Here is a 24,905-nt window from a genome sequence, read left to right on the forward strand (position 1 = left end):
TTTCTATCTTAAACAGATCTTTTATTTGAGCAAAAGATCTGGGTGGATAAGAAAAACCATTAAGCCAAAGAAGCACAGGTAGTCAAGACATTGAGCAAAAATTGTTATGTTAGAGCAAGACTCACTTCGATTTTGAAAGCACCAGTTTAGAGGCGGTTTGTGTATCTTGGAAGGATTTCTGATACACTACGTGCACTCAGTAAACCACAGTTGATTCTATTTCTCTTTCTGCTCCCAATTCAAAGCTCAGCAACTATGTTATTTTCTACTGTCCCCATTCAGCACCCCTGCAGACTTACTGAAGCAGAGGAGGAGAAGCAGTTTATAGATCAGCCTGTCCGCTGGTGGTCCTTCAGTTTCACCGTCCACAGAAGGAAGAAAAGATGGGATAGACACAGCATCACCCCTGACTCCGGAGTGTGGGCAGTTATGACTTTTCTCTGACCTCTCTGTCCCCTCCTCCACAGCCGGTTTCCGGAAACATGTTGGTGTCTCTGATTGCAACATGTTCCTCCTGCATCAGTCTTCAAGAGTGTGTCACAAAAGACCCGTTTCCATCTCCTTCAGATTTTAGGCATCGGACAGGAACACCCCAAATGCCGAAGACTAACTGGCAGAATTCCTACCCAGGACATGAAGGCACTTTGCTTGAAAATATTAGAAATCCTGGGCAAGCAGTTAGGTTGCTCAACATTGTGCACAGGCTCAGAACTGAGGACTTGGGCCAAATAGTCCTCACTGATGGTGGCAGGCAGGGTTCATTTGCTGCAGAAGACTCAGAACCCCACAGCAGTGCTCATGGGTGCAGGAAAAGGATACACTATAGCAGTGACATGCATAGCATCAAAATAAAAATCAGCCTCCCAGGCAAAAGGATCCCCAGACAGCAGGCATGAGCTCCAGCTGGCTCTCCATTCCAAGGGCTATGTGGACGGACTTTCTCTCTTGAAACAGAAGCTGTCACCTTGTTTACAAAGCACCTCAGAACCGGAAACCCAGAGCGAGTCCTAGGCTGGGGTAGCGTATCCATGCTACATTCCCAGCATCATGTTCACGATTGCCAGTCAACAATGCTGACAGGCTGGTACCAACCCCCCCAGAGCTTGTTTGGACCCACGGTTACAAAGCAGTGCTGATAATCAGTGTGCTTGACTTTATGACCAGGTGCTGACATCATAGGGTACATTGTTACATCAGCAGTGGCTCAGACCAGTCCCTGGCCACACCAGTCCTCACAGCAGGGCCCTCCACGCCCCATCATGCGTGGGCACGGCACCACGTTCCTTGGGGTTCACACTGACTGTGAGATCGCACTCTGCACTTAAAATCATCTTTGACTCCTGAAAAATTTGTGCGTGGCTCACAGGCTCTTACTTAGCCAGTGGGTCCCACCAAAATGAAATGATCAGAAAGTCTGAAGTCACAAGCTTTTTTTTTTCTTCTCTATCAGCTTCCCAAGCCACCACCTTTTTTTTTTTTTTTTTTTTTTTACAGAGAGAGAGAGTCAGAGAGAGGGATAGACAGGGACAGACAGACAGGAACGGAGAGATGAGAAGTGTCAATCATTAGTTTTTCGTTGCACATTGCAACTCCTTAGTTGTTCATTGATTGCTTTCTCATATGTGCCTTGACCACGGGCCTTCAGCAGACTGAGTAATCCCTTGCTCGAGCCAGCAACCTTGGGTCCAAGCTGGTGAGCTTTTTGCTCAAACCAGATGAGCCAACGCTCAAGCTGGCGACCTCAGGGTCTCGAACCTGGGTCCTTGGCATCCCAGTCCGACACGCTATACACTGCACCACCGCCTGGTCAGGCCCAAGCCACCTTCAACTGCTTTTTGTCTCTAGGTCAGAGAACATTTGTGCCTCTGCCACTTAAAAGTCTAAGGTCGGCCCTGGCTGGTTCGCTCAGTGGTAGAGCGTCGGCCTGGTGTGCGGGAGTCCCAGGTTTGATCCCCGGCCAGGGCACACAGGAGAAGCACCCATCTGCTTCTCCACCCCTCCCCCTCTCCTTCCTCTCTGTCTCTCTCTTCCTCTCCCACAGCCAAGGCTCCATTGGAGCAAAGTTGGCCCAGGCGCTGAGGATGGCTCTGTGGCCTCTGCCTCAGGCTCTAGAATGGCTCTGGTTGCAGCAGAGCAATGCCCCAGATGGGCAGAGCATCGCCCCTTGGTGGGCATGCCGGGTGGATCCCGGTCGGGCACATGCGGGAGTCTGTCTGACTGCCTCCCCGTTTCCAGCTTCAGAAAAATACCAAAAAAAAAAAAAAGTCTAAGGTCCCAATCTACCTACATTTTGACCAGTTTGCCAACTTCACCACACAGGTGGTTTAGGGTGCTTCCTGCCAAACTGTATTGGGTAAAATTTCTCTGGGCCTCATTAACTGGAGAGAGGTAAACTGAGACACAGAGAGGCAGGCTTCCCTGCTCAAAGACACAGAAGTAGGAGACAGGTGCCAGAGTTGGAACCCAGCTCTGTCTCAAAAGCCCATTCATTTTCTGTTCCAGAACATTTGAAGCTTCTCTATTTCATCCTCTAATGCGGTGTTTCCCAACGTGGGGCCTATGCCCCAGAGGGGGGCAATTCGATAGTTAAGGGGGGCAATTTGAAAATGGACTCGACACGACTTTAACTCTTTCGCCCCGGGCCATTTAAATGCAATGCTAGATATCGGTGCCAAATTTAACAAAAAATGCAATTCTTAAATAATTGCGGAAAATTATTATTAAGTATAATTTCGTTTGACGAAACCAAAATATCAACTGGGTGATTGGCGTCGTCAAGTAAACTTCGTCCTGGGTTCACCGCGGAGCGTGCTGTCTGCCACGGGGAACCCTGGACGTTTTAAAAACTCGCTAAACAACACAGTTATTCTCACCTAATTGGCCCATCGCAACTTCTGTAGTGTTTCACATCATTCAGTTGGTGTTAATTTGAAATAAGTGTCAGTCAAAACTGTTGTAAAAGCTCATTGATTTAATAAATATACATATATATATTGTATAGATATAATTGGAAAATATTTGATTTTATTTTTATCAATAATAAACTATTAAGTACTTCTTGTATTGGGGCTAGAAAGCAATAATATTTTATAAATATTATTGGGGCTATAATAGTGCATGCATGACAATTTTAATTTTAGAAGCATAACTTTCCAGAAAATTTTGTCAAGTGGAAAAAATATAGATACCTTTTGATTTGCGGTGGTAGTGTAGTAAATGTGTTATATACATTTAAATAAATATGAATTTTTAGTATATGTTTACTCTATGTCACATTGAATATATTTTCACACATATTCTAATATTAGTGTTTAATTGATCATATTTTTATTATAGTCCAGAGTAAAATGAGTGGTGCAAGCAAGAAAAAAACTCATCAATATTCGGAGGAATATTTAAAATTTGGGTTTATACCCGCTGTTCACGATGAGCGGATTCCTTTTTGTCTTTTATGCCAGCAATGCTTGACCAACGAATCAATGAAATGAGGTCGTCTTGAGGCGCATTTGAAGGTGAAACATAGTGCTCATATTAATTCAGATTTGAGTTACTTTAAAACTTTAAAGAAAAATTTTGAAAAAAGAACAACATTAAAGTCTCTATTTACTGTTCATACTTCAACTAATAATTGTGTTCTTGAGGCTAGTTATCAAATTTCTTTATTCATCGCTAAAACTGGAGAAAATCACACTATAGGAGAGAATTTAATAAAACCGTCAGTATCAGCATTTCTTAAAACGGTTCTTGAAAAAGATGACAAAGATGTAAAAGCTATGCCACTCAGTAACAATTCTGTTAGCAGAAGAATAGACGAAATGAGTAAGGATATTGAAAAAGAACTTATTGAAAAGCTGAAAACAAGAAAATTCTCCTTGCAAGTGGATGAATCAACTTTGAGAGACAGTGAGGCAGTATTTATAACTTACGTAAGATATATTGATAAAGGACATTTTGCTGAAGAAATGTTGTTCTGTAAAAGATTAGAAAGCACCACTACCTCCAAAAATATATATATATATAATAAGCTAAAAAACTACTTAGATGTCAATGATATACCAATGAAAAATATAACATCGTGTGCTGCAGATGGTGCTCCCAATATGATGGGCAAGAAAAATGGCTGATTAAAATTGATGAAAGATGCGAATCCAGAAATGATTCTTGTGCATTGTGTTATTCATAGGGAAAACTTGGTAGCTAAAAACATCTCGCCTGTTCTGAATGAAGTATTACATACAGTAATAAAGTGTGTTAATGCTATTAAAGCTAGTGCCAAATGTGAGCGTCTTTTCAAGCTATTTTGTGAAGAACAAAATGAAGACCATGTGAGACTTTTACTTCATACTGAAGTAAGATGGCTATCTAAAGGAAACTGTGTGAAAAGATTTATGGAACTGTTTGATACTCTTAGTGATTTTTTAAGCGACAAACCTGAAATGAAGTATCTGTTAACAATAGATGGTAAAGCATTTGTGAGTTATTTAGCCAATATCTTTGAAAAAGTAAATATATTAAATAAGCAACTTCAAGGAACAAATAAAACTCTTGTCGATGCAAAAGCAAAGATATTTGGTTTCATTACCAATATTGAGTTATGTCAGAAACATATTAACAACAAAAACTTTAAACAGTTTCATTGGCTCCAAAAATGTGAAGTAACTGATACCGCTTTACTTGTTATTGTCAATCATTTGAATATTCTATCGGCTGATTTAAGAGAAAGATTTTCTGGCCCTGGCCGGTTGGCTCAGCGGTAGAGCGTCGGCATAGCGTGTGGAGGACCCGGGTTCGATTCCTGGCCAGGGCACACAGGAGAAGCGCCCATTTGCTTCTCCACCCCTCTGCCGTGCTTTCCTCTCTGTCTCTCTCTTCCCCTCCCGCAGCTAAGGCTCCATTGGAGCAAAGATGGCCTGGGCGCTGGGGATGGCTCTGTGGCCTCTGCCTCAGGCACTAGAGTGGCTCTGGTCGCAACATAGCGACGCCCCGGAGGGGCAGAGCATCGCCCCCTGGTGGGCAGAGCATCGCCCATGGTGGGTGTGCTGGGTGGATCCCGGTCGGGCGCATGTGAGAGTCTGTCTGACTGTCTCTCCCTGTTTCCAGCTTCAGAAAAATGAAAAAAAACACACACAAAAAAAAAAAAATTAAAAAAAAATAAAAGAAAGATTTTCTGATTTAAAACAAATTGATTTCCCAACATGGATGATGCAGCCAATGTTAGTGGATTTGTCTGATATATCAAATATGCAGTATCAAGAAGAACTCACAGAATTGCAAAATGATGAGTCAGTTAAAGCTTTATTTAATATCAAAGGAGCGATGGCATGTTTGTGAGGAAACAGAAATCAAATACCCAAATTCAACCAAATATGCAAGAAAACTATTGCTACCATTTCCATCTTCATTTTTAGCTGAATGTGGATTTAGTGCTGTAAATAATTTACTGGTAAAAAAAAAAGAAATCGGCTGGATGTAACACAACGTGGAGACTTGAGACTAAAGCTAACCAAATTGGAACCTAATATAAAATCTCTGTGCAGCAAGCATCAAGCGCAAGGATCACACTAAATTAAAATAATAAATTAATATAGAAAAATCTGTATTAAAATTATTTGGAATTTAAATTTCTGTTTTTCATTATATGTTCTGAAATTTTACTTACTGTGTTTTGTTAACAATATCATAGTGATTTCTTTCTAGACCCTATCATTTATGTTTATTAAGTGAACAAATCAATTTTTTAATGTTAAAAATTATGTATGTTACATAGGGGGGGACATAAAAATTTTAGAAAGGTTAACGTGGGGCATGGCACAAAAAAGGTTGGGAAACACTGCTCTAGTGCGTTTCCTTGCCTCAGGCATCTTTCTGTGGAAGGGTGCACAGAGGGTCTGAGTGAGGGTATTATTCAGTGCTGTGCTACAATGTTACCACAAACTTAGTGGTAAAAGCAACACACACATTATTCCCTTCTAGTCTGAATAGCCAAGAAGACAGGCACAACATGACAGGATCCTCAGAGGCTGTAGTCACCAGGGCTGGGGTCTACTCTGAAAGCTGGACTGGGGAAGGATCCACTTCTGAGCTGCAATTTGAATACCCATTACCTGGAGTTGCACAAACCTCACAGATTAAGTGTGACATCTTAGGACAAGCGGTGCAGGCCACCAGCCATGAAAACTGAGTACATCCAGTACATGGCTGGAGGAAAAAAAGATAAACCACCTTTAGAAATGTAGCAATATTTTTCACTGAACTCTATGTACCCAGCAGCAAGGAAGCCCTACCCTAGAGACTTAGCCAAGAACAAGGTCAGCTAATCGCACCTCTCCCGTCCTTGTAAACACTGCTTGCTTGCTCAGCCTAGATAGCCACCCTCTAAAAAGGAGCCATTTTAGAAGCTCGGGGCTGCAGTGTTCCCTTGCGTGGGTTGCCTGCAGTCCCTGCGCAGGTTTGCAATAAAACTTAGAAAACTCACTTTGGGTTTGCTGTGGTCTGTCTCCTGTGTCGGGAGCCGATCAACGACTGCTGGCTGACAAGGTCACAGCAGAAGAAGATCAAAAACTGCTGATTGACAAAGTCATAGCAGAGAAGACCAATGGCTGCGGGGTGACAAAGTCACCACAAAGGAAAGGCACAACGATACTTCCCCCTTTGACCTTTTTGAATTAATCTGGCCTTATAATATCCCCCCTTTTCTGGGTGTGTGCTATTATTTGTAGCACAGGGATAATAGTACCGTGCTTTCCTTGTAGATTTGTAGTAATTTCTTTGGAAATGAGACAGAAGGTGTAAGTTCCACAGAAAAGCCTGTAAGCCCCTTGAACTGGGCTCATAAATATAAGAGGCTGGCTATGATATCCCTCATAAAGGGTTAAGTTTGTAGGAGAATTTCTTCTTATTAATCATGTTAGAAAGAATAAAGTTAGAACTTAACTAGTGTATGAATATAGTAAATGAATAAAGTTTAACTAGACATTAGAATCTTAGGTTAAGTGTAGTGGAGTGGCCTGCTGCGTGGCCTTGGATAGGAGTGCAGCTGGCTAGTAAAGAATGTTTTGTTAAAAGACTTGTTTTGTGACTAAAGGCAGTTACTGGGCTTTTCTCAGTAAAACATTCTCATAAGATTTTTGTATTTTCCAAGAATAGGAGAGGAATGTGGTGGAATTCATAGCAGCAATAGCAATTAATGCCTTCTGATATTATGTTGCTACTAGCTATCTTGCAGGTGCACTCTATGTATCTTTAAGTAAAAGTTACTCTTAATGCTATGTCAGTTTCTTAAATAGCAAGCCTTTTGTAGTCTTATGAAAAAAGAATTAGGACACTACATGAACTCAAGGCTATTTGCCTGAGCAAATGGTGGTCCTTTGCTAGTCCTTGATGATTTTGTCTGCTATCTCTCTCTGCGCCCTTGACTCACAACAACAGTAAAATAGAGTTATTAATTAGTACTAATCTTTTAGAAGTTTGTACCAATATTGTTATTACTATTCAAGTTATTGTATAACTGTGCTTTGAATAACTTACCACCTGACTTGTAGCTTATAGATATGAATTAACTGTTATCTAGAAATATGTAACCATAGTGAAACTAAAACAATGATGTATTCAAAATACCATGTGATTGTAACTTAGTGTGTGTGCATAAAAAGTAATGTTAGACTAGCCATTGGCGGAGATGCCTGGCAGTAAATGCTAACCAGAGAATAAAGAGAAAGAAAAGAATTTGGCTCTCTCACTCGATTTTTGCCGACGCCGTCTCCTCCTGTGGGACCCCTGGATCCCCCCCGGTGCTGGACCCCGGCACTCCTGGGATGTAACATTAAGGATGCAATATCCACAAGACTGCCCTCAGCTTGTGGGCACTGTGTTAGACACCCAGGCCACCTGTATTTGTGATGAACAGCTGAAAATTTCGGAGGCTTCCACTGTCTCTGCTCAGAATCAGTAGTTTCCTAGAGACACTTAAAGAATTCAAGGAAGTGCTATACTTTGGATTACAATTCTATTATAAAGAATATAAATCAGCTTGACTGGTGATGGCACAGTGGGGAGAACATTGACCTGGGATTCAGTTCCCAGGTTCGAAACCCTGAGGTCACTGGCTTGAGTGCGGGCTCATCTGGCTTGAGTGCAGGGTTGCTGGCTTGAGGAGAAATAGTCATGATCCCATGGTTGCTGGCTTGAGCCCAAAGGTTGCTGGCTTGAGCCCAAGGTTACTGGCTTGAGCCCAAGGTTGCTGGCTTGAGCCCAAGGTTGCTGGCTTGAGCAAGGGGTCACTAGCTCAGCTGGAGCCTCCCAGGTCACGACATGAGAAACAATTAATGAACAACTAAAGTGATGCAACTACCAGTTGATGCTTCTCATCTCCCTTCTCTCAGAAAAAAAAAATCAGCTAAATGAAGAGACACATAGGGTGAGGTGGTTTAGGAGGGTCCCAAAAGCAAAGCTTTATATATCCTCAGGATGTGTCCACCTTCTAAGCACATGAACGTGTGTCACCAACCAGGAAGTTTCCCCAGCATCAGTGTCCAGTGTTTTTATTGGGATGTCATCACATAGTCATGGCTGACTGAATTATTGCCCACATGACTGAGTCTGTTTGCAGCCTCTCTTTCCCAGAGCTCAGGCTGATAGTGCCTGGCTCAAATCCCTGACCCTCCAATCACATGATTGGTCTTTCTGGCATGACCAGCCTCCCCCCCCCCCCAATCCTGGGTCATCTCTTGATGTATTACTCTTTAAAAATGATACTTCTCACTTCTCACTTAAAAAAAAATCTTATTTTTATTTTATTAGTGGAAGGAAACAAGTCTAAACTGGAGATTTGAGGAAATGTATCCCCATTTGCCTCCTCTCCAAGGGGCCTCTGTTCCATCGTCCCTCCCCTGTGGGAGGATCTTCCCTGGCTACGTTTTAATGGCTGAGTACACACAGGGTTCCAGAGGCTGCTTATCTTGGCCTGAAGGTCCCTCACTCAGAGCTCTGGTGTTCAGTTCAGCATATGTCACTCCGTGAGCTTCTTCAGCTTTTGATACCTGAGGTCCTTCATCCTGAAGGTAAGCAAGAAGAAGAGAGTCGAGTGTTCCCGGGAGAAGCATTTCACAGTGAGGACTGAGCAGTCGTAAGAACAGCGGTGGATGGATTTCCAGGGCACCTCCCCAGAGCCTTCTATGCCTCAAGCCTCTGTGAGGGCCCCCCCCCCCGAGGAGTCTAGTGTCTTGAATCTATTCAAGGAATACAGCAAAAACAAAAATACAGCAAACAAGATGGCCTGCCATGTCTGAGACAGGTAATGAAGGATTGTGACTTCTGTCATGCCCAGTTCTCTATCATGCCCACTGTTGCCCCCTGGCTTATTCACACTTATGATGCCAGCTGCCATGTTATGAGCTGACCAAATGGCCAGCGTGGCCTCTGCTCAGCAGTCAACAAGGAGCTAAATCCTCACCAACTGAGTGACTGTGGAAGCAAATCTCCTAGTCAAATAGCATTGCAAGCATGGCCTGGGACGGGCAGAGAATCGGCCCCAGATGGGGGTTGCCAGGTCTATCTCCCCTCCTCTCACTTAAAAAAAATGAATTATAAAGAGAGAAGATAAGGGTTACATTAATATTGCTACTGATAACGGATGCAGGACCTACTATGTGGTATACAGTGTGGTAGGTGCTTTACAGAGGGATCTTACCATATTTTCACTAGGAGGTGGGATTATTCTCATTGTCCAGATGAGGGTACTGAGGCTCAGGGTGGGAATGTCACTTGCCTGAGGTCCCACAGACAGTACCTTGAAGCTATTATTATTATAACTAAGTGCTTTTTCTACACCTGGCACCCTGGTGAGCTTTTCTGTGGCTGTGAGCTCATTAAACTATTCCATGAATCCTGTGAGAAAGTTCAACCCATTCAGGAAACAGGAAGTGTCCTCACAAAGGCATCATGAGATAAAGGTACCATGGCCAGAGAAGCATAGACGAGTTCAGCCAGGTTCTCCTGAAATGTGCAGGGTGGGTTGTGGCAGATGAAAGCAGAGGCCCAAACCACTGACTAAACTTAAGGGGGGGCTTTGGAGAGCCTGGACTGAGCAAGGGGCTGATGGTAACTCACCAGGGCAGGAGAGTAGCTCCTCATAGCTGGAGATGCATCTGGGAGGGAGAAGATTCCACCATTGATTTAGCCCCAGGCTTTAGGGTCAGTGCTACACACACACACACAGCTACTACGTACGTGTATACTCACAATGCATATGTGTGCACACTAATATATGTATGCATGCAATACTCAAAGGCATACTCATTCCTGCACACAAACATGCAAATTACCTGTGTGTGCACAAACACAGCATACAGATGCACACACATTGTACTCGTGTTGAATATGTACGTGCATGTACATGTTCACACGCACATTTACCCGCCTGTACACCTACATGTGCAGAGTCGCATGCACACAGCACCCTTGTGCGCACACACCACACATGCATGCATCACATTCTCATACATTTACCCGGGCCCAACCCTCACCACTTCCTTCCCGGGTTGATCACCTGTCACCACCTCTTCAGGTTTTGTAGAAGAGCGGGAGCTGAGAGAGAGAAACAGAGGGAAGCACTGGAGGCCAAGGAAGTTGGGGAGATAAATCAAAATCCCTCTGGAGGTGGAGGTGAGCTCCAAAGCGAGGTCAGCCAAGTCTCTCCACCTGCTCCCAGCTCGGACGCCGCATCCTCAGGTCTCCAAGCCATCGTACGCTCAGGAAGGTCCCAGGAGCGAAGGAGAAGGAAGGGGTGGGGGGAAGAATCCAAGGAATGGACATTGAGCGAGAAGCGGAGAATGGTTGTAAGAAGAGAGAACACGGGGAGAGACTTGGGGTGGTCTGGGAGCCGGACTGGGGTGTGTGAAAGGTTGACGTAACAAAGAAGCTTAAGTAGTCCAGGAAACCATGGGGGACGAGTTAAGTGTTGGCTGATGGGATTCCCTGAGTGGCCTACCTTCTGGTCATCTTGTTAAGAGCTGCCCCTGGGGATAAAAAAGAGGTGTTTGCCTTGTCATGTTTCTCCCATTTCCCCCAGAAGATTCAGCCACTGTTCCGAGCTTACCGCAGCAGGTGTATCTGTAGACGAGGAAGGCTGTGAGGAGGAAGAGTAAGGTGCAGGTGGCAATGAGGATGATTTCAGTGGTCCCTGGTGAGAGGAGAGCAGATGAGAGGCCCAGTTGGTTTCTTAAGAACTGTTCTGATGCCTAATATGTCCACCATTGATTGTGTTCTGGTGACGTGCTGGAAACTCACTACCTCTCAATCACAAGTATCCCAGAACAGAGATAGAATGATGCCCATTTTACAGAGGCACAAGCTGAGCGTGAGAGAGTTGAGAGATTTCCAAAGGTACCCGGCTACTGAGTAGGCAGAGCCCGGACTCCAACCCCACCCACCTTGAAAGACGTTGCATTGAACCACAAGTTCTGGCATCACCAAAATATAGAGAAATGTCCCTGAGGCGTCCCCAGGAATAGATAACTTCCTGGAAGCCTCGTCCCGTTTGTGAAGGACTCTATCCCAGGAGGCTCTCTTCTCTTACCTAGTCCTGTTCCTGCTGTCTCAGTAGATTCTGGTTCATCTACAAGACAGAATTCAAGTTGCAGAACAACCATTGCAATAGTATAACAATGTTTAAAAATTCCAATGTTTCTAAAAGTCCATGCTATTTACTGGGGTATACCTATATTGTAAATGTATAAAAACATGCACAGAGATGATAACACCAAGGTGAGGGTGGAAGTCTCTACTGGAGTGGGGCGGATCATAGGAATGGTGTGGAGAGGAAAAGGGAACTTTATTTGTGAGAAGAAAACAACTTGTAGCAAATGTGACTAAGTGTGGACAAGTGTAGTTCTGTATGGTGACACATGGCTGCCTGTTATAATTTCTATCCTGTTAGGTTGTACTTTTCAAATTTCTCAAAAGGAAACAAATATAGGATACATTGTATTTTATAATATTATATATGGGGTATATATTATATTTGCAGTAGCCGCAGAGCTGTTTTATTTATTAAATCTTTGGTATTTTTCTGAAGTGAGAAGAAGGGAGGCAGAGAGACAGACTCCTGCATGCTCCTGACTGGGATCCAACCAGCTAGCCCACTAGCAGGCAATGCTCTGCCCATCTGGGCTGTTGCTCCTTTGCAACAAGAGCCATTCTAGCACCTGAGGAGGCAGCCATGGAGCCATCCTCAGCACCCGGGCCAACTTGGCTCCAATGGAGCCTTGGCTGCAGGAAGGGAAAAGATAAATAGATAGAAAGGAGAGGGGGAAGGGTGAAGAAGCTGATGGCGCTTCTCCTGTGTGCTCTGACCAGGAATCGAACCCGAGACATCTACACGCCAGGCCGACGCTCTATCGCTAAGCCAACCAGCCAGGGCTTGCCACAGAGCTGTTTTATAATCCTATTGCATGGAAAGGTTAGGATAGAGAAAAATTGGATTTTTAAAAATATATAAATTAAAGCTCAAAGAGGTTATTTGAGTTCACCAACTCATGTATCTGTCAGTAGCAGGACCACATTCAGGCTTGGCTGGCTTTGCGGATGTGGCACTCACCACATCACTGTTCATTGCTTCATCATCCACAGCTGTGCTGTCCCTGCCTTGGAGTTGGCCAATGCAGAAGTGGACCCTGAGACCCTGAGGGCTCCCCTGCTCTTACTTCAAAGAAAGGAGGGGCCCCAGGGAGTCCACAGTTCACTGCAACCAGTGTTCTTCTCCCTCTGTCTCCGCCTTCATTCTTCACTTCCCCGTCCTACCAGATGGGCAGAGCATTGCCTGCTAGTGGGCTAGCTGGTTGGATCCCAGTCAGGAGAATGCAGGAGTCTGTCTCTCTGCCTCCCTGCTTCTCACTTCAGAAAAATGCCAAAATTTAATAAATAAAACAGCTCTGTGGCTATTGCAAATATAATATATACCCCATATATAATTATAAAATACAATGTATCCTATATTTCTGTCTCACAGCCCCCACCAGGAAGTGGGGGGCCGTTTATCACAACCTCCTCCTGTCAACTCAGCCCTCCTGGCCTGCTGTGTTCTGCTTTCTGCAGAGCCAGAGGCCACATTGAGCTTGTTGGAGTTCAGAAATAATAACTGGAGGTTCTGGCTGGTTGGTTCAGTGGTAGAGCGTCAGCCTGGCGTGTGGAAGTCCCGGGTTTGATTCCTGGCCAGGGCACACAGGAGAAGTGCCCATCTGCTTCTCCACCCCTCCCCCTCTCCTTCCTCTCTCTCTTCCCCTCCCGCAGCCAAAGCTCCATTGGAGCAAAGTTGGCCCGGGCACTGAGGATGGCTCCTTAACCTCCACCTCAGGCACTAGAATGGCTACTATTGCAATGGAGCAACGCTCCAGATGGGCAGAGCATTGCTCCCTGGTGGGCATGCCGGGTGGATCCCGGTCGAGCACATGCAGGTGTCTGTCTACCTCCCCACTTCTCACATCAGAAAAGTACAAAAAAATTTATAATAACTGGAAAACTGGCAACAGCATGGATGGACCAGGAGAGCTAAGTGAAATAAGCCAGTCAGAGAAAGACAAGTACCATGTGATTTCACTCGTGGAATCTAGTGAATACAATAAACTAACAAACAAAACAGAGGTATGGAAACAGACCAGCAGCTGTCAGGGGGACTGGGGAGCTGGGGTAAAGGTGAGGGCATTAAGTGAAGAAAAGAAACTTGCAGGCCCTGGCCAGTTGGCTCAGCGGTAGAGCGTTGGCCTGGAGTGCGGGGGACCCGGGTTCGATTCCCAGCCAGGGCACATAGGAGAAGCGCCCATTTGCTTCTCCACCCCCCCCTTCCTGTCTGTCTCTCTCTTCCCCTCCCGCAGCCAAGGCTCCATTGGAGCAAAGATGGCCCGGGCGCTGGGAATGGCTCCTTGGCCTCTGCCCCAGGCGCTAGAGTGGCTCTGGTCAAGGCAGAACGACGCCCCGGAGGGGCAGAGCATCGCCCCCTATCGCCCCCTGGTGGGCAGAGCATTGCCCCTGGTGGGCGTGCCGGGTGGATCCCGGTCGGGCGCATGCGGGAGTCTGTCTGACTGTCTCTCCCCGTTTCCAGCTTCAAGATAAAAAAAAAAAAAAGAAACTTGCAGACAGACAACAGTGTGGAGATTGCAGGAGGGAAAGGGGGTGGGGTAGGAGGGGGAAGGGGGAAGAGAGGATGATGGAGGGAGACTTGATCTGGGGTGAACGCACAATACAACATACAGATAACGTATTATAGAATTGTGCACCTGAAACCTGTATGATTTTATTAACCAATGTCACCCCAATACTACTTAAAAAAGAAAAATAACTGGAAAACTGGAGACAACTCAAACGTTGGAATAAAGGGTAGGGGGAGAGGGACACACAAGTGACCTTGAAGACGGGTGATGCCAACTTGGGTGACAGATATTTCTTGAATAGCCTGGTCTGGGGCACATATTGATGTCGTTAGAGGCTCTAGGGATCGGAGGACAGTGCGTTCTCCAACCCCGATCCCTGCCTAGAGCTCTGCTGTCTAACTGGGAACCAGGCAGTGGGTTCGTGGCAGGACTTCTCAGCTTTTGCACTGTTGACACATGAGGCATCCCCTATCGCCACCTGTGACCACCAAAAATGTCGCCAGGCATCGCCATGTCACGGAGGTGAGAACCAATGGCCAAGGCAGCGATTTTGAACCAGTGTGTGTGGCATGCTGGTGACGCCGCAGAATTGTAGTACTCGGTTTATGTGTGCCATGAGATGCAAAAGGTTGAAATTCCTGGTCTAAGGAGCGGAAGGGGTGAGGTGGTCAGTTCTCTTTCCTTTTCGTCTGTCAGGATTACTGCTGCCCACCTTGCTCTGCCCCCCGCCTTGGCTAATCAGGTGCCCCTCACCTCTCCACAAGTTCAACACGCTGGTGTAGCAATAGGTTTAGAGTTCTGGTCTTATGACAGCTGTGTAACACTAAGGGGTCTATAAAAGGCTCTGGTGAAAGCCCAAGGGGAACTTCTGGCCTGTTCTCAGTAATGTGTCCGTGCACCTGCACCCGATCAGCTACCCTCCAAGCACGCCTGCACTGACCTCTTCTCCCTCAGCCGGTAGCCCCTGGTGACAGTGGCCAGGACTTGGGTAGCGGCAGAAGGATGACAGGAAAGGACTAGATTGAGCTAGACAACCATTGCCTGGGTCATTCCAGTTCATCTCTTTCTTATATCAGCACATTCACATCAGAAGCAGCAATAATTATGACCATCAAGGAAGAAACAAGTTCCTCATATGCCAAGAATAGAGGAATTGAAAAAAAATCACTAGTTGTTGAATAACCTAAAACTATTTAAAAGTACCCTGTTCTATGGAGAGCAGATACAATTTACCATGCCTTTCTTTTATACACACACACACACACACACACACACACACACACACACACTTCTTAAAAAGATTTTATTGCCTGATCAGGTGGTGGCGCAGTGGATAGAGCGTCGGACTGGAATGCAGAGTACCCAGGTTCGAGACCCTGAGGTCACCAGCTTGAGTGCGGGCTCATCTGGTTTGAGCAAAGCTCACTAGCTTGGACTCAAGGTCGCTGGCTTGAGCAAGAGGTTACTCAGTCTGCTGAAGCCCCACGGTCAAGGCATATATGAGAAAGCAATCAATGAACAACTAAGGTGTCGCAACAAAAAACTGATGATTGATGCTTTTCATCTCTCTCCGTTCCTGTCTGTCTGTCCCTGTCTATCCCTCTCTCTGACTCTCTCTGTCTCTGTTAAAAAAAAAAATTTATTGATTGATTTAGAAGAGAGAGAAAGAAGGGGGAAGAGGGAGGAGAGGGAAGCATCAAGTCATAGTAGTAGCTTCTTGTATGTGCTTTGACCAGGGTTTTGAACCGGCGACCTCAGCATTTCAGGTTGATGTTCTATCCACTGCACCACCACAGGTCAGGTTACCATGTCTTTTTCACGTATTGCCTCTCTGTTTTATTACATTTGGAAAAGACTATCTCAACTGTGCTTAACCTTGTCACATGGGATTGAACTGAGTTAAAGACACATACCCCTGGCCTTTTCAGAACCTGGAAGTTCTTAGATATTGTATACATAATTTCCCACCAATCTTCATAACTAATAATAATGATAAAAATATTTACCATTATGAGAGGGATACACACATTCCCTATGCTGGTATTTCCTGGAAAGTTTTTCATTAGAGATGTAGTTCTTGATAAAACTGTTTTGGAATTCAGAGGGAGAGTTTTGAATGTTCATAATGGTAACAGTAAATATTTATCCACTGCAACACTACAGGCTGGGGTAACAGCAAATATTTATATGGCATTTGCTAGGTACCACATATGGTTTGGAAGACATTTAGGTAAAAAGACTCATCAGAATCTCACCATGAGGCGTTGGGTAGGGAGGGGAGTAAAGACAGACAAATATATGGTGACAGAAAATGATTTGAATTTGGGTGATGAGTATACAACACAATCAACAGTTCAAATGCTATAGAAATGTTTATCTGAAACTTATGACCCTGGCAAGTTGGCTCAATGGTAGAGTGTTGGCCTGATGTGCGATTGTCCTGGGTTCAATTCCTGGTCAGGGCACACAGGAGAAGCAATCGTCTGCTACTCCATCCCTCCACCCCTCTCTTATACCTTCCCATAGCCATGGTTTAATTAATTCGAGTGCATGGGCCCCAGGTACTGAAGATGGCTCCATGACCTTGCCTCAGGTGCAAAAATAGCTTGGTTGCTGAGCAACAAGCAAAGGAGCAGAAGTCCCAGGTGGGCAGAGCAGCACCCGGTAGGAAGCATTCTTGTTGAATCCAGGTCAGGGTGCATGTGGGAGCCTGTCTGTCTGCCTCCCCACATCTCAACTAAACAAACAAATGAAAAAAAGTCCTACCCCATTGCTTGGCTGGTGGTGGAGCAGTGGATAGATCATTGACCTGGAAATGCTGAGATGACCAGTTCAAAATCTTGGGCTTGCCGGTCAAGGCACATACAACAAGCAATCAATGAACAACTAAAGTGAAGCAACAATAAGTTGAAACATTCTGTTCCCCCCCACCTCTTCTCTCTGTAAAATCAATAAGTAAGATCTTTTTTTAAAAAAAGTATCCTTACTCCAGAGGGTCAAAAGCATGCCTTTCAAAAGGGGGTTGCACTGTTGGTGGGATTGTAAAATGATACCTCCACTATGGAGCATAGGATGGAGGTGCCAAAAAAAAAGAAAAGAAAAACAAATGACCATGTGATTCAATTATTCCGTTCCTGGGTATTTAGCCAGAAGAATTGAAAGCAGGGTGTCAAAGAAATATTTGCACACCCATGTTCATAGCAGCGTTATTCACAATAGGCAAAAGGTGGAAGGCGCTGAGGTGCCCGTGAGTGAGTGAGTGAGTGAGTGAGTGAGTGAGTGGATAAACAACCTGTGCTCTGGACGTGATTCAGCCTTAACAAGGAAGGAAACTCTGACATGGGCTACAACAGAGCTAAACTCTGAGGGCTTTGTGCTAAGTGAAATGTGCCAGTCACAGAAATGCCAGTGCTGCATGATTCCGCTTATATGAGGCATCTGGACAGGTTAAATTCATAGAGACGGAAAGTAGACGGGTGGGGCTGGGGGATGGGGTGGGGGGTTCTTAACGAGGACAGAGTTTCCATTTTAAAGATAGAGTTCTGCGGATGGGTGGCGGTGATTGCTACAATTGTGGTGTTACAACAATTGTGAATGTAATTAATGTCACTGAACTGTGCACTTAAAAGTAGTTAAAGTGGTAAATTTTATATGATGCATTTTTACTGCAGTTTGGATGGACCTGGAGAACATTGTGCTAAGTGAAATAAGCCAGTCAGAGAAAAACAAGTATCATATGATTTCACTCATATGTGGAATCTCATGGACAAAATTAACAGGCAAAATAGAGACAGAGATGTGTTGTAGAATTGTGCATCTGAAACCTGTATAATTTTGTTAACCAGTGTCATCCAATAAATTCAATAAAAAGGAAAAAAAAATCACCCCCACCCCCATCACCAAAAAGAAAAAGTCTAGATGGGAAGTGAAAACTTCCACTTGGTTGAGCCAAAAGGCATGAACGGTAGAGAATGAAAATGAAACCCATCCCTCTGGAGGCCTCTGAGTCCGTCTGGGAAAGGTAGTGCTAGGGCCTTTGCAATTCTCCCTTCTCCACCTCCTTCCTGCTGAAATTTCCCACTGTATCACTCCAGGAGGTATCATTCACGTGTCAGTCTAAATGAATGGTATCCTGCCAGGAGACTGGCTATGGTCTGGTGGCTCTGTCTTATTTGGCTAGTGGGGTCAGGTGTTAGGAATCCCCCCAGCCTCCTTTTCTGTGAGTCCCCGCCACTCACGCTCCCTCTGTTAGCAGAAGATCCTGCCCACTCTCCCACGGGATCCTGGCCCTGACTTCCTTTTTCCCTAAGTGGATTTTTTCAAGCTCCAGAGTCTTGCAGGGACAGAACGTCCTTCCAGTGTATTCCAGGTGGCAGAACGTCAGCTGGCAGAGAATCCAGCTGTCATCCCTTTGATGCTAAAAACCTTACCTGTCACGCAGATTGCAACATAATTGCTGGGCTCCGAGGCCCAGAAAGGAGCCCTTGATTGGTAGTACACACAGCTGTATTCCCCAGCGTCACTGACTGTCACACGTCGGAGGGAGAAGTCTGTCTTCTTTCCTGTGTGTCTCTGGACCTGTATCGGTGTTGCAGTTCCTTTCTTCAGTAGAGCAAACATGTTGGAGTAAATCAAATTGCTCCTCTGGCACCGCAGAGTCACGTTATCTCCTGCTGTCACCTTACCCTGTTGGTGAGCTTGGAGGGAAGGTTTAGGGAAACTTCCTGTAAGAGAAGGAAGGCTCAGAGATCATGCGGAGGAGCCTTGGGTCCCCCCTCAGCCCTGTTGTCCTGGCAGGGTTCTCAGGGATTGTGGGAAGTGACCAACACCTGATCTCACCCTCTTCCTGCTCTGACTTCAGGAAGGAGATTCCCCTCCTCCAAGCTCTGGAGGAAGCCATGGTCCTCGACTCAGTTCCTGTTTTTCTCCATCTACAATGAAAATGAGGCCCCTCTCCCCACTCTCATTCTCTGGATTCTCCCTCATCCCTGTCCTGGGAAAAGCATATGTCATTCAAAGCACCATGTCCTCACCTGTCACCAGTAATAGGAGGACATCACTGGGCGGTGACCTTATACTGGGGCTCCGTCTTCTGTAATATTCACAGGTGTACTCTCCAGAGTAACTGATCTGTAGATCAGTGAGAGGAAATTTCGCCAGGCCTTCTGCGGAATTAAGGGGTGGCAAGGACTCCACCATAATCCTTCCCCTTCTGAGAACAAAGGTGACCTCCCTGGTAGGAGCTGAGCATCGCAGTGTCACATTACCGCGGGCAGAAACCACTGAGCTGGGCCAGGCACTGATGGAGGGCCTGGGAAGTGGCTCTGGAAGGAAGCACAGTCCAGGGCTGGATTTAATTCACTCACTTGCTCTTTTAAAGAAAGAGAAGGGAAAAGGGGAATTTGATGTGAAGAAAAAGGGAGATTTCACTTTAGATACACTCACCGTCTCTTCTTGTGTCTCCTTGGCCAACACGCAGCCCTGCAAAGGAATCGTCCATGAGACATAAGCACCTGCCTGGAGCCCACATCGTCCCTCTGACCTGGACCCTGAGGGACCATCCAGGGCTTTTGCTGAGAACAGACCCCCTCATCATCATATTCTCCAGCAGTCCCAGCCCCTCCTGGAGAACCCAATTGGTGTCAGTGTCTGTTTTTAGCTTCTTAGTTTCATACCACACTGCTCCTGGCTTAACACAGCACAAAGGTATCATTGTGCAATTCGGGAAGTGAGAGAAATCCAACATCCTGCATCTCACTGGCTAAAGTCAGGAGGTCGGCAGGATTACCTTCCGTCTGGAGGCTCAAGGGGAGAATCTGCCCCCTGCCTTTTCCAGCTCCTAGAAGCACTTGCATTCCTTGGCTTGTGGCCTCTTCCTCCATCTTTACACCCAGCAATAATTGGTCAAGACTGACTTCCTCTTCTGCCCCTCTTTGCTACTTTTAAGGACCTTTGTTTTTAGACTGAGACCATCCAGAGAATTCAGGATCATCTCTGTGCTTTAAGGTCAACTGACTAGCAACTTTGTGTCTACCTGCCACCTTAATTCTCCTTTGCCACCTAAAGAGGCATGTTCACAGCTTCCGGGAGTCAGGACGTGGACATCTTTGGGGAGCCTATCACACAGTCTCTATCTTTCTCACTGTCCCACTTCCCCATCGCAGGTTCCTGTCCTCCCACCATGCCCCTAGAATATTAGATGGCTCTGCCATGTTCTTCTAGAACTTACCCATTTCTCTCCATCACCCATTCTTTACCCATCATATTCTTCTACCCTATCTTGTGATAGTGTCTCTAGATTGCACAGTGGAGGAGAGGAGAAGGGACACTAGACCAGTCCTGAATGTCTCTATTACCCCTGTGTCATCCTGGTGTTTCCTGAATGTGTCACAGCATTGTAAAGGGCATAGGACCCATCCCTTCCCCTGGTGCCATGGTTTCTAGAGTGTGACAAACATCATCTTCATGGTCTTGGAGAAATTCAGAGAATGTCTGGAGCTGCAAGAAATTATGCCCCTCAAGGGCAGAGAATACACCCTCAGTGTATAGGACAGTGCCTAGATTTTGGCAGATGTTCAATAAATACATGTTGACTGGCCGAGCAGAAGCTTTACAGAGAGAGTCATTTGCAAAGATTTTTGACAATCCAGAAATAGCCATGATTTTCTGAAATCACCTTTCAGCACAACCTCATACCCAATGACACCACTGGGGGGGGGGAGGAAGTGGGCGGGCCCCAACCCTATGACAAGGGGGCATCTAGCTGCTGAAAACTTAATCTTTTGCCCTGAGGTATTTCTTTCTGCTCTCAGAGAATGGCCTACATCAGTGGTCCCCAACCCCCGGGCCACAGACCGGTACTGGTCCATGGGCCATTTGATACCAGTCCGCAGAGAAAGAATAAATAACTTACATTATTTTCGTTTTATTTATATTTAAGTCTGAACAATGTTTTATTTTTAAAATATGACCAGATTCCCTCTGTTACATCCGTCTAAGACTCACTCTTGACGCTTGTCTCAGTCACGTGATACATTTATCCATCCCACCCTAAAGGCCGGTCCATGAAAATATTTTCTGACGTTAAACCAGTCCGTGGCCCAAAAAAGGTTGGGGACCACTGGCCTAAATGCCTCTCTGACAATACAGTTAGCCATGAGTAACCTTGGTGCTTCAGAGCAAATCTCAAAAATCCAAAATTGATGACTTGAAAGAATGAAGCATATGTCCCCCACTTTTCCCATCTGGTATCCTTACAGCTCTAGGACAAACGGACCCCAAGAGAAGTGCTTTCAGACATCAATGTACGTGGTATAATTAGATTAGCTTACAACAGTGATTCTCTACAGGGGACACTGGGCAACATCTGGAGACGTTTTGTTTAGCAACTTGCAAGTACATGATAACAGTACTATTAACTGTCGTCACCATTAGATTTCCAGAACTTGTTCAGCTTATAGCTGGAGGTTTGTGCCCTTTGACCAACACCTCCTATTTCTCCCACACACACCCACCCCTGGTAACCACCATTCTACTGTCTGTTTCTGTGAGTTCAACCTTTTTAGGTTCCACAGAAGTGAGATCATCCAGTCTTTGTCTTTCTCGTCTGACTCATTTCACTTAACATAATGCCCTCAAGGTCTATCCACATTGTTGCAAATGGCAAGGTTTCCTTCTTTCTCATGGCTGAATAATATATTATTTACCTCTATGTAGATAGATGAACAATAGATGATAGATAGATAGATAGATAGATAGATAGATAGAGAGGTAATAGATAGGTCTCACATCTTTAGCCACTATCCACTGATGAACACTTAGGTTGTTTTCCTGTTTTTGAAATTGTTAATAATGCCGCATTGAACATAGGGGTGCAGATACGTCTTTGAGATAGTGTTCTCATTTCCTTCAGATATAGGCAGTATATAGGCAGTGGAAGAAATAATAAGATTACATTCTAATATTACATTCTAAGACTCTAAGATTACATTCTAATCCACCCAAAAGTGAAACTGCTGGGTCATCTGGTAACTCTTATTTTTAACTTTTGGAAGAACTCCCACAGTGGCTGCACCAGTTTGCATTCCTACCAGCAGTTCCCTTTTCACCACATTTTCCCCAACACCTCTGATCTCATCTTCTTGGTGTTGGCCATTCTAACAGGAGATGAACAGTTGTGACAGAGAGAGTGAGGCCCACAGAGTTTGACCATCAGGCCCTCTATGTAAAAAGATTGCCAACACCTGCTGAGGTCATTGGGATTCATTGTTCACATCCTTCCTCAAGGTTTTCCCAATTACAGCTCTCTTCATTCACCCTCCAAATATTTCCTCCCCAAATTTCCCCAAATTACAACCTCTTAAATTTCCCAGTACAGCTCAGTGGAAAATGTGGTCTTTGGACCGCACAGAATTTGAATTGAGCTTCTCCAGTTAGCAGCCCAGGGGCTTTCTGTGTCCCATCAGCCGTGAATCTCGGGTTCCTTACAGGCAATATGGAGATGTGACTATTCCGCAGAATTTTTCTGAGACATGTAACATGACTTGAACTCATACAAAGACACAAGTTTAAGTAACATTGACCTATGAGAAAGTTATTCTCTTCTCATTTTGTCTTTTTTTTTTTTTTTTTAGTGAGCAACAAAGAGAAGGACAGACAGAGACGGACAGATGGGAAGGGAGAGAGATGTTAGTTGTTCATTGATTGCTTTTTCATATGTGTCTTGACAGGAGGGCTCAAGCTGAGCCAGTGACCCCTTGCTCAAGCTGGTGAGCCAGCACTTAAGCCCTGCGACCTTGAGGTCTCGAACCAGGGTCCTCCACATCCCAGTCCAATGCTCTATCCACTGTGCCACCACCTGGTCAGGCTCATTTTGTCTCTTTCTTGAATTTTTAACTTAGTTTTATTTATTTCTCTGTCTTTTTTAAAAAAAAATTATTTTAGCGAAGGGGGAGAGAAAGAGAAGGGGGAGGAGGAACAGGAGGCATCAACTCCCATGTGCCCCTTGCCCAGGCAAGCCCGGGGTTTTGAATGCGCAACCTCGGTGTTCCAGGTCCACGGTCAATTCACTGCGCCACCGCCTGGTCAGGCTGCTTTTGTCTCTTTTTGAATTGTTAACTTAGTTTTATTTATTTTTTGTCTCTGTCTTAATCACAGAAGAATACCACCGCTGAGTGCTAGTTTCTGACCCATTACTTGTATTTGCTCATATCTCCTAGAAAAAAGACTTGGGGTTGGGAAACGTGGCCCAGTGTCCACAGTCAGGCAGCAGTAGCTATTAGGATGTAATCTTATTATTTCTTCCACTGACTATGTACTGATGACTATATTCTATTTTCGTTGAGGAATACTAATTTTCCACTAATAGAGATGTTTTAACCTGACCAGGTGGTGCAGTGGATAGAGCATCAACCTGGGACACTGAGGACCCAGGTTCAAAATCCTGAGGTTGCCAACTTAAGCATGGGCTTATCAGCTTGAGCCATAGGATCACTGGCTGAGCTGGAGCCCCCCAGTCAAGGCACATATGAGAAAGGAATCAATGAACAACTAAGGTGCCACAACTACGAGTTTATACTTCTCATCTCTCTCCCTTCCTGTTTGTCTCTCTTGCTCTTGCTAAAATAAAAAATAGTGTTTTACAAATATTTTTAAATAGCGTTGACCATAATAATAATAATAGAAAAACCTGAAGCAATTTGAATATCACTCATGAAAGAATATAGACATCATATACATCTAGCAAAAATGCCACTGAGGAATTCAAGAATGACTGAATTTGCCTGACCAGTATGTGGTACAGTGGATAGAGCGTTGAACTGGGAGTCGGAGGACCCAGGTTTGAAACCCTGAGGTCACCAGCTTGAGCCCAAGGTCGCTGGCTTGAGCAAGGGGTCACTTGGTCTGTTGTAGCCCCTGTCAAGGCACTAATGAGAAAGCAATCAATAAACAACCAAGGTGCCACAATTATGAGTTGATGCTTTTCATCTCTCTCCCTTCCTGTCTGTCTGTCCCTATCTGTCCCTCTCTGTCTCTCTCTCTGTCTCTCTCTGTCTCTCTCTCTCTCTCTCTGTCACACACACACACACACACACACACACACACACACACACACACACGGAATGACTGAATTTGGTAAACAGATAGAGGGAGATGTGTGTAAAGCACCCAACACGTTCTCATAGGTAATAGGTATTCAGGAAATGAAAGTTTCTGTTCTTTGCTTATCCATCTGTCCCTGTTACCTACCCCACAAGTCACACCAACTCCAGCTGCCTCCACCGCCCTACTCACTACCACTCTCAATGGACCTCCCCTCCCCACACTTACCAACACAGAGCAGGGCCAGGAAAGGGAGGGTCATGGTGGACACCACCACCCCAGCCTCTTTCCAGGATCTTCCTTGAGTTTTGCGGTTTGTGGTAAGTTCAAATGTCCTCCTGACTCCTGCATGTGCAATACCAGCTCCGCTCCGTTTCTCATCCTCTGACTCTCCTGTACACGCAGTTTCTGCCTCCCAGTCATAATCAGGAAATGATGACTATTTCTTGCAGCATGCTGTCAAACCACTTCCCACAGGCTGGGCTCAAGTCTTCTGACGGCCAGAGTTCAGGTCACCCCGTGCAAAGGCACATTCATAAATACACCCAGTCTGGGAGAAATTGCTCGTTGAATTATATAACCATTGTCCCTTTCTGCCCAATGGCAGAATTCAGCTGGACCTATGGCTATCAGAAAATAACAACTACATTTCTCTCCCAG

General features: G+C 45.2%; 1 protein-coding gene across 2 annotated transcripts in view; it reads right to left on the minus strand.

Annotated features, from left to right (window-relative positions):
* TARM1 (T cell-interacting, activating receptor on myeloid cells 1) overlaps window positions 1-24,684 on the minus strand; it is a 45,849-nt gene extending 21,165 nt beyond the window's left edge. The window contains exons 1-10 of one of the 2 annotated variants that reach the window (XM_066374187.1): window positions 24,474-24,683; window positions 19,590-19,625; window positions 19,178-19,468; window positions 18,575-18,868; window positions 11,576-11,614; window positions 11,096-11,179; window positions 10,988-11,015; window positions 10,547-10,584; window positions 10,108-10,145; window positions 8,810-9,053 (exon numbers count right to left, since the gene is read on the minus strand). In XM_066374187.1, the coding sequence (XP_066230284.1) occupies window positions 8,910-9,053; window positions 10,108-10,145; window positions 10,547-10,584; window positions 10,988-11,015; window positions 11,096-11,179; window positions 11,576-11,614; window positions 18,575-18,868; window positions 19,178-19,468; window positions 19,590-19,625; window positions 24,474-24,507 (1,026 nt within the window). In that variant the 5' untranslated portion in view covers window positions 24,508-24,683 and the 3' untranslated portion in view covers window positions 8,810-8,909. Of the gene's footprint in view, window positions 1-8,809; window positions 9,054-10,107; window positions 10,146-10,546; window positions 10,585-10,987; window positions 11,016-11,095; window positions 11,180-11,575; window positions 11,615-18,574; window positions 18,869-19,177; window positions 19,469-19,589; window positions 19,626-24,473 lie in introns of those variants that run through there. The other variant, XM_066374188.1, reaches the window with a different exon arrangement.
* Between the last annotated feature and the right edge of the window lie 221 nt (window positions 24,685-24,905).

This window comes from Saccopteryx leptura, chromosome 3 (assembly GCF_036850995.1).
Source record: "Saccopteryx leptura isolate mSacLep1 chromosome 3, mSacLep1_pri_phased_curated, whole genome shotgun sequence".
In the NCBI taxonomy this organism is placed as follows: Eukaryota; Metazoa; Chordata; class Mammalia; order Chiroptera; family Emballonuridae; genus Saccopteryx; species Saccopteryx leptura.